At 39.2% G+C, this 13,528-nt stretch overlaps 1 protein-coding gene across 1 annotated transcript in view; it reads right to left on the bottom strand.

Moving 5' to 3' along the window:
* The window catches only part of LOC124552268 (serine-rich adhesin for platelets-like), an 820,531-nt gene that overhangs the window by 245,489 nt on the left and 561,514 nt on the right, over nucleotides 1-13,528 (bottom strand). The window contains exon 5 of the mRNA XM_047126548.1: nucleotides 8,536-8,658. Within this exon, the coding sequence (XP_046982504.1) occupies nucleotides 8,536-8,658 (123 nt within the window). The remainder of the gene's footprint in view (nucleotides 1-8,535; nucleotides 8,659-13,528) is intronic.

Genomic DNA, 13,528 nt, shown 5'->3' on the forward strand with positions numbered 1-13,528 from the left:
AGTGCATGGACGGCCCTCTAAAATTTGGCAAGAGTCACTGATGACATTGCTGTCCTTTATGACAATGAAGAAGAATTACAGGACCTGTTGAATGAAATGAACGGTCTAATGAGCAGAGACTACGGATTGAGGATAAACCAAAAAAAGACAAAAGTATCGAGGAGCAGCAGAAATGAGATTAGGAGCAAACCTGACTTCATAATTTTAGTACTAGAAAAAGTGAAGCAAAATAATGCATGCCAGATGAATAAATGAAAGCAAATGAAGCAGACTATCACATCCAAATAGCGCATTTCTTATCAAAAGGATTCCACTAGCATTTTACATAGACCTTAACTTGGCAGAAGAAATTTCTGGGAATGTGGAATACCCTATAGAAGTGAATCATGGATTGTGTAAAAACTGGAAAAGGAGAGAATCAAAGCATTGGATATGTGTTGCAGAATAACGCTGCCATTGGGTGTAATTGCTACGCTGAGGTTAAAAAATTGGCACAGGAGAGAAATTCTGGTGGGCTCCATCTGAACACACAAAAAACTTATGGCAGGAAAAGTGGAGGTGGAATGGTGAAGGAAATGTACAACTCAGTGACAGTTATATGATAATCTTCATAAAAATATGACTATTACATTTTCTTATATGACTCTAGAGAATTCCAAGACATATCAAGCCAACCGCAAATGTCTGTCATATATGATTTAAACACTATGCACACAAGACAAGACGCTTCAAAACAAAGTAAACAAAAATGTATATATGATTAACAGGCGAAAAGAAAAATAACACTGAGTGTTTCATGAAATTAAATATCCCAATTCTGTTGATGTACTCTGAGCCGTGCTCTCTCCCAACTATGCGTTTTCAAAAATTTCACTGTCTATCTGTGTTTGGTTTCCCGCCCTTGTCACGGTTACGTCATGGTTCTTCTTCCTTCTATGTGTGGCAGCAGTGATGTGTATCGATATTTGCGCCATGTACCATCTATGGTTTGGTGCATACAGTTTCCAGCAAGGGGGTCTGGGGGGAGTCCGTCGGTTGTTGCGGACGAGGGAAGTTATCCGCGCGGTATGGTCGGCTGGGGCCGCTGGCAGTGCAGTGTCGGAGCGTGTGTGGAGCTGTCCGATCACTACGAGCTTCGTGGTTCGCCGACGCAGGGCGTCAAAGTTTAGTAGTGGTTTCAACTACCCGAGCCACATCTTTCATGTTGTGGTGGTCTGCTTCTGTGGTTTGCTGTTAGGGAGGTTCTCCGGTTCTACTGCTGAAATTTTACCGCCATGCGGTGCAATTAACTATTTTGGTTGACTACGATTTGAGTGAAGCAGTGGAATTCTCTGTCTTGTGGCCGTTAGTGTTCTGGTTACCTGCCCTGGGCACTGACGTAAATTCAGGCAGTGTTTTTTTCAGCGAGTTAACTATTACCGTGTTTCAAATTCAAGTGTACCAGCAGAATTTTCTGCCTAGTGGCCGTTAGTGTTCCGGTTACCTGCCCTGCCCACTAATGTAATTTCAGGCAGTGTCCTTTCCTCACCTGTTGTTGCTGTCCAACATGGTGTGTAATTTTGACAGCTAATATGTACTCCACTGTGGTTATCATGTTTGCAACATTGCCGGTTGGGGTTCTCATGTACTGATTGATGGGAAGCAAGTTGTTGTGTCGGTCGGTCCGTGGCTGCCCCCCGATTGGGTTCCGATGGATCAAGTATAGTTGGGCTCACCACCTGCCTAAGCGAACGAGGGCAGACCGACCTCCCTGGAGGCCTTCTGAGTGCCACCGGTGTTTAATTATCTGTTGTCAGCTATTTTAAATTTTAGGCTTATGGTTATCGTTTGTTTCTTAAAATTTTGCAAAATTAATTTTTAAATTTACCTTTCAAGCTTAAACACTGTGGCCTTCTGCATTTAAAGATTATGGTAATATATTTTGAAATTTTGAAGTTTGATTGTGGCCCTCAGCCATTTGTATTGCACTTTGCATATGTTGTTTTTTTTAATTATTTTATTGCTATCTTAATTGGACTTATATCTTGTTAAGATTTCTTGTTGAAGGCCTTCAGCTGTGAAAGAGTTGCTAAATTACAATAAATGACAATTAGAAGCACAAACTGACCTCAACCCTTGGCCCTTTCCACAATCCTATTACCTGTTCTGCCCAGCGGGTTTAGCGGGCGTCTCATACTCATTGTAAACTGGACTGTGTCACATGTAGGAAATATTTGCCAGTCAATCTCATAACTATGTAAGCACGCTGGGAATTGTGACACACCACTTTACACTGTTACAATGACATTCTTTCCACTATTTAATTAATAGCACTGTGAACCTAGAATATGTTCTGTGTCAGATGAAACACAAGATGTTAAAATCTTCAGGAAGGAGGGAACATTACGGTTTATCATCTCTTTAAGTATTGGGGCATTAGAGAAAGTGCCCACACACTGAGTGGGAGAGGATGAGAAAGAAATCTGGCTGTGTAATTTTTGAGAGAAGTATTTGCCTTTAGTAATTCAAGAAACCCACAGAAAATCTACATATGAGTTCCTGGACATGGATCTGGTCAACTGTCCTCTAGAATGCGAGTTCATTAACCTATCAGAGCACAATGTGACTCAGTGGGAATATTCAGAACAGCAGCACAATGTATAGTACAAACCTCAGCTGCACGTAATTACTTTTCAACCATGTTAAGTCAGTTGGTTAAAAGAGGTGGGAAGCGAGCTTGTAATATTTAGTTCACGTAGAATTTTATTCCACCCTGAGGAAGATAAATAAGGAAACTGAAAAAATACCTCAAAGTGACAAATAATACATAGGGTGAAGTGGGGTAAGTGTAACCATGGGGTTAGTGTAACCACGGCTTATGGTGCCTTAAAGAAGCTGTATTTTTACCTCTGACCTATCACACATATTAATTTACTCCTTGCTTTTTTATATTTCACCATAAGTTGTCAAATCTGACATAAATTGGTAATTAATTTTTGGACTTGAATTGACGTCTACATTTTCACTCTGCGAGTGAGTGACATGCTAAGAATTTGGTGGTCTGTCATTTTTGCAGTTTTAAAGATAACTGCACAATTTTTTGGTTACAAACTAACTTTTGCATGACAATTTCAAATATTAGAATCATTTTACTCTACTGATAAAGCTCTTGGTATGCCAGGCATGGTTACACTTACCCCAACTTTTTCCCATGTGGGGCAAGTGTAACCAACAGGCTGGGGCAAGTGTAACCAGGGCGGGTTACACTTGCCCCAAACAAACTTACCGGAACAGATTTATTTATTTAAGCCGTAACCTTGTTTTTGCTATCACACTAGATCAACTAAACTGGCCTTCCTGCACATATGGATACCAGAATACTTGATGTGCTGGATTTGTAGGCCTACTGAGTTTGTGTGAGATATTTTTTATTTAAGTCTACTATATTTTTAAACCACGTTTCCTTTTATAAATTATGACACAGTCCGACAGTGTAGTCCCACTGGTAAAACAAAGAAGAAAAGGGTTGCACCAGGAGCTGAAGTTATCACTTTTCAAGATGCCATCTATAAAGAAAAAGATTTTAAAGGAAACAAGAATAATAAGGAGAAAGCAAAACGAAAAAGCATTATCGACATAAAAAAGGGCTTGGTAATGAAAAGTAAATCTTCCAAACAAAGTGCTGTTACTTTATTCAAAATGGCATCTCAGAATGTTGTGGAAAAAAATCCCTGATTGCTCATGTGGGTAACAAGAAAAACAGACTGGAAGTTGAATCAACAAGTGAAGAAAGTGAAACTGAAGGAGGCCTATCTTTAATAAGTAGTGTTGAAGAAAATGGGACCATAATAACACTGGACAATATCAGGAAAGAAATGATAAACTGTGAAGAAGAAAAAGAGGCAAACTTTTTAGAAGCCAAAGATAAAATTACAGTTGGAAACTATGTTCTGGTAGCTTTTGCAACAATATGTAAGAAAGTTCATTTTATTGGGCAAGTTACAAAAATTAGTGCTTTAGGAGATCCAGAAGTGATTTTCCTCAGATGCAAAAATAAGACAAAGCATGGCACCACATTCTACTGGCCTGATACAAGAGATGAGACAGAAGTTCCATCCTCTGATGTCATTTCAGTGCTGCCTGAGCCTACTTTGAGTCGCAGGGGATACCTGACATTTGGTGTTACATTTGATTCATACAACATTCAGTGACTAAATAATAGTTAGGGCCTAAGTGTGAATATAATAAGTTGAATTAGGGCAGTTTAGTGTTAAACACAAATTGCCAACAACTTTAGTTCAATTACCATGAAAAATAATAGAAAGTGAACTTATAAAGTGAATTTTTCTTTTCTCTTGATACTAGATATTTTATTATTTTTGTTAAATTGCCTACTAAAGAAAAAATATTACTTTTGTAGAATTTAAACTAATCAATTACTGTCCTAAAACAAAAATAAATCGTCTATGAAGCATTCTGTTTCAGTGTTTTATGGTTTAGGCTAACACTTATTTTATAGTTTAGCTAACTTTTCTGTGCATTTCATAATATACAAAGAGGCATGTGCAAAAAAGTTCATATCTTGAGTAAAATTTAAGGTATTTTAATAATTTAAAAATCCTCAAATTCAGTAAAAATTGGGTAATCAGGTCACTTACCCCAAGTCTCTTTTACAATGCTCTGTATGGGTACAATAATGCGGGGTTACACTTGCCCCGAACCATGGGGCAAGTGTAACCTCACAACACAAAATTTTGAAAACAATTAATTGACCATATGATTTCTTTTTTCAAAAACAAAATGTAGATTGTTTAAAAGTCAATAAGTCAAACTTTAAGCTTGAGAAATTTCAAAATCATATCTTCAATAACAAGTTGGCAATTTGGTGTCAAAGTTGAACTATGCCAAAATGTGGTTACACTTACCCCACTTCACCCTAATTAAAAAATCTTGGACTTAACTGGGTTATTTAAATTAAACCATACACATGGCTGAACATCGAAGTATCATATTTACCTGGTCATCAGTCTCTGTTTGCTTGTTAGACACAAGTTCATGAAGCCTATGTAAGTAAACTAAAGGAGAACTGAATTATACAACTCATATGATGCAAATTTTTAAACACTTCTTAAAGGTTGGTGCAACTTCGGAACTAAATCCAGACAGGATGGTGACAAAGTTTTGCACAATTTCTGAGAAATCCTCTTTCTCATTAGAGGTGGGTCCCATTCAACCTGGTGTCTGAGTGACTTGCGCTTTCCTTTTAACACTAGAAGGACCCCCTCCATCATTTTGACAGTTACTCTGTTTCAGTAAACTTATTTCTTGTAGATGATTTATTTTACAGTTCCCATTTTCTATGACTTTATTAAAGGATTTGTGAGGCCCATGTCTGCAAAGATTTAAACTTTTAGGACCTTTCTGAAAAGTGACACAATGAACTCCTGCTAAAAGTACCGCCATTTGACATTTTGCTGGGTACGAACGTGTGGACAACAGCTTTTGGAACTGTCTACAGCTACTATTGATTGCCTTCCTGTTCGGTTTATGGTATTCTACCAATCCTTTGTCAATTTCATTTGTTTCATAGTGGCCTTTTTGAGACATAGTTTGTCTGGTGTCGTATTTCAACAAATATTTTGGAAAGTATTACGGGGGTTTTCCAAGTTAATTTTGCTGTACAATAATTTGAAGCTCATTGTTCATGCTGTAATTGAATTACTGTTCATTGTTGATGCTGTAACTGATTTACTGTACGGGTATTATATATTTTCAGGTACGTCAAACAATAGTGTGCCCTTACCCCAGCTAACAGCATTAAAGACATTCATGGCAGAGCGACGGAAAAGCTCAAATGAAAGAAATCCTTCCACTGAAAGTAGTTAAACAGCTAATGATGGAACAACGTGAACTATAACACCTACAAAAGTTGTTCCTGGAACTTGGTCACAGCAGAACATCTTGAAAGTAGCACCAGGACCACAGGTTATGAAAAGAAGTCCATCAGAAAAGGTATACATTATAGTGCATGGGGTTACTAACAGATAACAATAAGCTTCAAAATGTAATGAAGTTTCCACAAAACAGATGGCATGCCAAGAACTGTGTTGTGGTGACTGGACCTTTGGCCCCGAAGCGACAAAAGCCACTATATCACATTTGTATTTACAAGGAAAAATACTTTGCGTTGAAGTTCTTATCATCAAACACGAGTACCAGCATTTTTCTGGAAGACTGAGAACACAAATAAATTCACTGAAAATTTTCAGATAATACAATTTGATGAACAGGACTGACTGCACAGTGAGGGTAGATGGCTTTAGAACCTGCTGCCCCTTTGGGGAACCATTAGATTGCCAATTTTTTGCATTGTTACATTTCTAGTGAAAATATCACTTTCGATTAACACCTGTTTCCAGGCAAAGCTAGATGCTCTTTAATTTAACATCTGAGTTTTGACTTGCATGTGATTCAAAGAGGCAAAGGTGAGCACCACTCTACAGATGTTCGTATTGCGGAGCACACGTAACTTGCCTTATACAGCCCTTTGTTTCTGCAGGAAGAAATATTAAATGAGCCAGATGTCCAAAAAACTTACACGGAACAATTTTTTCATAACCAAATTACTTGCAGAAAGCTTTAAACATAGGAGTACGAGCATTGCAGGCACAACGAGGAAATCTAGAAGGCAAATCCCTCAATCAACAATGTCTACTGTAACACCATTGCACACAGCTACACAGATGGCATGACTGTAACATGCTATAAGGGAAAAAATAACAAAAATTGTATTCCTTTGAGTTCAATGAGTGACGTAGTTAGACTCCATGAATGACATCCTAAAAAGCTACCACAATCAGTAGTGTACTACAATAACACAAAGTACACCACTGAACTCATCAACCACATGGCTCGGCTTCACACTGCGAAGTATGGATGTCGCAGATGGCCAATGCATCCCCCCCCCCCCCCTTTAAAGTATTGCTTGGCAGCTATTAATGCATGAGTACTCTATAAGGAAGTAACAAGTGAAAAAGTAACCTAGCGTCACTTTACATGTAAGTTAGCAGGAGAACTTCAGCATATAAGGCCACACAGGTGCAAAATACTCTTCCTAATATAGTACCACAACATAGCAACATTTGCATGACTTGTCAGATGAGAGAATGTAGAAGGAATACACAAGCAAGCATTTATATAAAAAGAGCAGCAAGTACGTTTGTGGAACACGTTTAGACAATGCTGAATACAAATGTTATGTGTACCACTGTGCAGCAGGTGGCTCTGAATGAGTGAAATGTGAAATCAGCTTATAAATGTTTGCTGTACCATATATTGCGCTATTCAAAATTGTATGTAAAAAATCATAATTCTGTCAAGGGAGGTAATCCATTTCACATTTTATCATAATATATATTTGGATCAATTATGTGGTATAAAATGTTCACTGTACCATGTAATTCCTCAGAAAAAAGTAAAACTATATCCTGGTAAACTGTATAAATACTATGAAAAAATTGGTATATACAGTATATGCAAATTTGTTTACTATTTTTAAGAAGGAAAACAAAACTGCACCCATCAAAATGACAGGTTGGTCCTTCTGGATAGATCCTAATTCCCGATCCTTCTATTGTTAATCCTCCCCAACCCAATCATTGGTCCTGAGAGCTAGATTGTCTGTCAATTTTGCTTTTGTGTGTCTCTGTCAGCAAACTATAAATTTCGGTGAGGGGTGTGTGTGTGTGTGTGTGTGTGTGTGTGTGTGTTTTTTTTGGGAACTGGTTAAAGCTGCAGGGGAATTTAAAATGGTGTAATTAATGCCAGAATTGTGAATGAAACTGCGTCATTGTTACGTTCGTTGCTATACAATACGAAACTAAGGCAGAGCCGTAATCGCAAAAGTTCTTAAGTATGTGCCACAAGAAATATAATCCCGCAGTTCCCTGTAAGATTCAAAATGTGAAACGTGCGTTACCGGTACCTCTGTTCACTCGCTGCTTAATGAATTCTTTAGTAAGTACCAAAGCTGCTAGATACAAATCTTTTACCAGTATCTACATTCCAAATAATAAAAATGATGCAAAACATATATAATCAGCGACCTGATTTGCCTCTTTTCGATTTCGAATACCCGCTCACAGCGAGATAAAAGCGTATCACAGCAAACAGCTTCTGCTAGTTCATGCTTTTACCGCGAGAAGCGCCATCACTGCCTCTAGATAACGAAAACAACTTCCTTCCGCAAGGGCTGAAGTCACGCCCTTTACTGACACGGATCTTACGATAAGGAAGCAATGTTTTCATGCAGTACAGTAACTGAGTTGTACATCTTTAATTCTAGCTATCGCCTCGAATTCCAAGCACAAAAGGTGTAGAGACATAGTAATCAACGCACAACTGCATTTCATTTCAAATGAACTGCTTGCTTAGACCTCCTAACAGAAACTACATGCATTCTCCTCCTAAACTAACTACATCAGATTACTGAGTCGATATTTAAAAGAACAATATAAATTATCAATAAAACTTGCATTTCATGGTTCTGTGACTCACCTCATTCTTCTCGTCTTCTTCCTTTGGCTCCTGCATACTGCCCTCTTTGTTGCAATGTCCCACTGGCTTTGGCATCAGATTCAGTCTCGCCAAGAGTGACTCTGTCGTAGTCATCTGCTGGTACTGCAACACACATTCAAAATGGCCTTGTAAGCATACGAAATGTAGAGAAAATTGTTTCCTGAAAACATAGACACATAATCACTACGTTGCGTCGGGCTCCCAAACCCGGATTTCATAAGCCGAGGTCATGTAAACACTTCAGTATCGACTCGCCGGGTTTCAATTTCTACAATCGGCTTTCGCTTCGATTAAACGCACATCCGTTTTTGAAACCCACTTGGGTTGTCACGTTACCGTCTTATTTTTACAAATTTTCTGCTAATATGGACGGGTTCACTTTCTGTGCAGCGAGGAGAAATAGGAATATCCGCTTGAGCACGAAGTTGTCTACAAAATCCCTAAGAATTCTCTGTAAATAATTATCTAAAAAATTGTACTCAGGTGAATCGCCTTTGTTTAAAGGATACTTCGAATAAATTTTGCGAAACTGGAAGAGGAAATTGTTGGATTGGGAATCCCCATTGGAGAATAAATACTGCATGTTTCATTCTTCGCCAACGACCACGTCCTGACAGTAGCAGACAAAGAAGACTCCAGTTATGTAAATATTCAGAAAACTGCACGAGGAATACTCAAAATGGGGCCCAACTACAAACACAAAAAATACGGAATACATGTTAGTAAATGAGGAGGACCAAGACCGTCTGGATGTAGGATTCTGTAAGACTAAAGATGTCTACACGTTTAAATACTTGGGCGTCACTTTTACAACAGATGGGAGAAGCACACAAAACATTTCAAATAAAACTGGCTAAGTAAAAAGAGAAATTTTGGTATGGTCACGTCCAACGAATGGACGATAACCGATGGCCAACAATAATCTATGAATGGGCATCAGGTGAAGACGAAGACGTGGAAGGTCACCTAGAACAATGGTTCTCAATCTTTCTTAGAACATTACCCCTGACTGCAATCAGACATTAACTAGTACCCCCACCCCCTCCCTCACATTATCAACAACTTTAGCACCTAGCTAAATTATAGAATGAAAGACTTTTCTTGGAAAACTTTTATTTTTTTTTATTATGAAAGATGAATGGCAATTTGTGTGTGTGAGAAAGGGGGGGGGGATGATAGAATTAATGACAAAGGAATTCGTGGTACACCGCAAGTGCTACCCACATCTCCTTCTCAGATAAGAAAGCTAACTATCAACAGTGAGGGTAGACACTTGCCACAAAACACACTTCTCCTGCATTACTCCTCTCCACTGAGATACTTGCTTGACCTGCACATTGCAACCCATTTAAAATCAACCAAGTTAAAATGTATGCTCTATACTTAGTGTTCGTAAATCACTTGACTGCTGCACTCCTAACTTCTAAATTGACAGAAATTGAACGACTTCAGGCATTGTTGCTGACCACTCTTAATAATAATAATAATAATAATAATAATAACACTGGGTATAGTACTGTACTAGCCCTTATATAGTTATTGCTGTCTCAATTAACTCCTTTGTGTGTTTCGAAGCGCGTAATGAGGCAATTTGTGGGCTACAGCGGGTACTATCTAAAACTTGGAGAAGGTATTTTCTTGGCATATTAAGCATTTGTTAAATATCTGTCTTACTTTTATCATCAGCGATGCACGGGACAAAGCACAACATATGTGTGTAGTGGGTGGACGGTGTGAGAAACCTGTAACTTTCATCGCATTAATGCTATTAACTGAGAAAAAGTAATTGTTGATAACTTAAGACTCTTAGAAAATTGTGATAATAATAATGACCTCTTGAAAATGAGTTTCGTGACTGAAACAGAATCGAATCATTTAGTTTTTACCCCTCAGGAGTAATTACCCCCAGGTTGGGACCTGGAAGGTGGCGCCTTGAGGAAAAACACTGGACAAACATGGAGAACCTGCGAAGCGGAGGGCAATGACTGTCATAAAAAGGTCGTCCGCGCTATGTAATGTATACCTGTAATACTTAACTGAAGGGGAACAGTCATTGTGCCCCCCCCCCCAAAAAAAAATTATAGAACACTAAAATACAGACAGACACACACAGCACAAAAAAATATATATATCACACCAAAACACACACACACACACACACACACACACACACACACAGGACAAAAACAAAAAAAATTAAATTAATATCACACCAAAAAACACTCTCTCACACACACACATACACATACACAAACACAAACGCACACACAAATGCATACACGAACAGACCACAGATACTTCAATACTTACACTCATAAGTTTGGCAATAATATTCGATCTTTGGCAAAAACATTTGACAGTCGGCAACAGAAACCAAAACATTGCATTAAAACAAGCGTTCAGTGCATAGTGCTGTGGAATGTGGAAAAAACCGCAAATTGGCGTTCATAAGAAGAAGAACAACACCAAAAATGCAACAGGAGCGTAATATGTAAGAAACTGTCCACGCAACCAGAAGTACAGTTCAAAACATTACCAACCACCAGGGCCGGCCGAAGTGGCCGTGCGGTTAAAGGCGCTGCAGTCTGGAACCGCAGGTTCGAATCCGGCCTCGGGCATGGATGTTTGTGTTGTCCTTAGGTTAGTTAGGTTTAACTAGTTCTAAGTTCTAGGGGACTAATGACCTCAGCAGTTGAGTCCCATAGTGCTCAGAGCCATTTGAACCAACCACCAGAACTGTTTATAACCTATAGGCACAGTGACAAAAATGTAAATAAAATAGCTAACATATGTACATATTCCAGGCCACTGATGATCCCTTGCAGAAAATAAAGGCGAAACGCGTATGGCACTAAAATTGTGTTTTATTCAGACGGTCCATAAGTAAAAATTATCAATATACCGTAATATTACACGCAACTGAGGAAGACAGGACTACAAAAGTTGAAGATGTTAATCAATGGCTATTGAACGGGAGGTGTTGGGGTGGACGGCAAAGGACAGTTCCATCCCGCACGTTTGCCCTGAGAAGGGGGAGTAACCACCTTCTCCCTCATACGGTAGAAGTTGCATCATCGCATGTCGTTATTCTCACTGTCGAGCGTCGTGACTCCGTGAATCCATCGCGGACGGTTATCAGCTTCTCTCAGAGCAGTTGTTCCCAGGCTGGGGTAAGTACCCCCTGAGGGGTAAAAACGAAACGATTCGATTGCGTTTTGGTCGTGAAACTACATCTTTTTTTAAAAAAAGATCACTACTGTTACCTCTCATCTTCATCACATAGGACACCCATTTCACACATACTTTTTACTCCGCACGATGCGTCTATGACAGCAAAACCGAGACACATAACACCACATATGCTTAAAAACCTCATGAAAGCGACTTCTCCGAGTTGTTGGGATTTCCGGGAATAGACTAGAAATTGGTTCATTATTCGTTCTGCAACAATAAACGAACTAACAGGCAACACAAGAAACTGCAGGTCCTACGCTCTAATAATAATAAAAATAATAATAATACTCGAAGAAAGCAATCTTGATCCGAAAATAAGACGACTCACCCAACAAACCCTAACCGACACAACTTCCAAAGTCAAGTTCAGTGGAGAAATCTCCCAACCTTTCCTCATCAAAACCGCCGTCCGACAGGGTAAACGGACTCTCCGCCACCATCATCGTTCTCGACAAGGTCATCAAAGAATGCGAATAGGAAGTGAAAAAACAAAACAGCTGGAGACGCATCATGCTAGGAAAATAACGGGATAACATCAATGTCACATGTTTAACCTTCGCTGGCGTTCTGGCGATCCTCTCGGAGGATCAACAAACAGAAATTCGTCAGATCGAAGAACTCAAAGAATGTGCCGAAAAAGTCGGGCTCCAAATCTCTTCCATAAAGACGGTATTTATGGCCACAAAACAGGTCAAAACCGAAAATTTGCCGGCCGAGGTGGCCGAGCGGTTCTAGGCGCTACAGTCTGGAACCGCGCGACCGCTACGTCGCAGGTTCGAATCCTGCCTCGTGCATGGATATGTGTGATGTCCCTAGGTTAGTTAGGTTTACGTAGTTCTAAGTCTAGGGGACTGATGACCTCAGAAGTTAAGTCCCATAGTGCTCAGAGCCATTTGAATTTGAACCGAAAATTTGATCACAGAATACGGCACAATAAGCAGAGTCAATCACTTTAAATACTTAGGTAAAATCATCGAACCTACAGGAACAGAAAGATTAGCCCAAACAGCACGTGAAGTCAAAATGCGAAAACCATACGGGAAAATTGTGAACATCTACAACAAAAGGTGCAAGAATATCAAAACAAAAATTCGACACTATGCGACTGTCATCAAACCCGAAGCACTGTATGCAAGCGAGACCCTAGACCTCAATTACAAAGGGGATCTCGATAGCATAAAAATAGTTGAAAGGAAAATAATTCGCAAAATCCTGGGTCCAAAGATCACAGACGAAGGATATCGGCTACATTCAAACATGACACCAGGAAAAAACCTCCAACATTGAAACAGACTTCCGCAAACGACGAAGTTCTATGGACACATCATGAGACTGGATGACAACAGATTAACAAAGAATATTCTAATGTACTCACAGAAACTAAAAACGAAAGCAGTCTGGATCAAACAAGTTCAAACTGATCTCAAAAATGTCAACATCACATCATCAGGCATCGCAGATCGAAAAATCACACGAGGATCCACAGCTGGGAAGTTGCACCAGAAGAATAACCTAAAGATCTACGGGAAAATGGACGGAAAAATGTGGAACTAAGCATAACGAGAGGATGAAACAATTCTGGAAGGACAAGAAAAATAGCATCCACCAATCGTAGTTCGCTTTGTGTGGGCCTCTACGGGTCTAAACAGTTTAAATAAATAAGTACTAATATCTGTAAATATTATTGTTAGTGCCAGTGATAAGCCTCAAAGTATTGGCAGCCTCAAGTTTCCCAATT

Source organism: Schistocerca americana, chromosome 10 (genome assembly GCF_021461395.2).
Source record: "Schistocerca americana isolate TAMUIC-IGC-003095 chromosome 10, iqSchAmer2.1, whole genome shotgun sequence".
Lineage (NCBI taxonomy): Eukaryota > Metazoa > Arthropoda > Insecta > Orthoptera > Acrididae > Schistocerca > Schistocerca americana.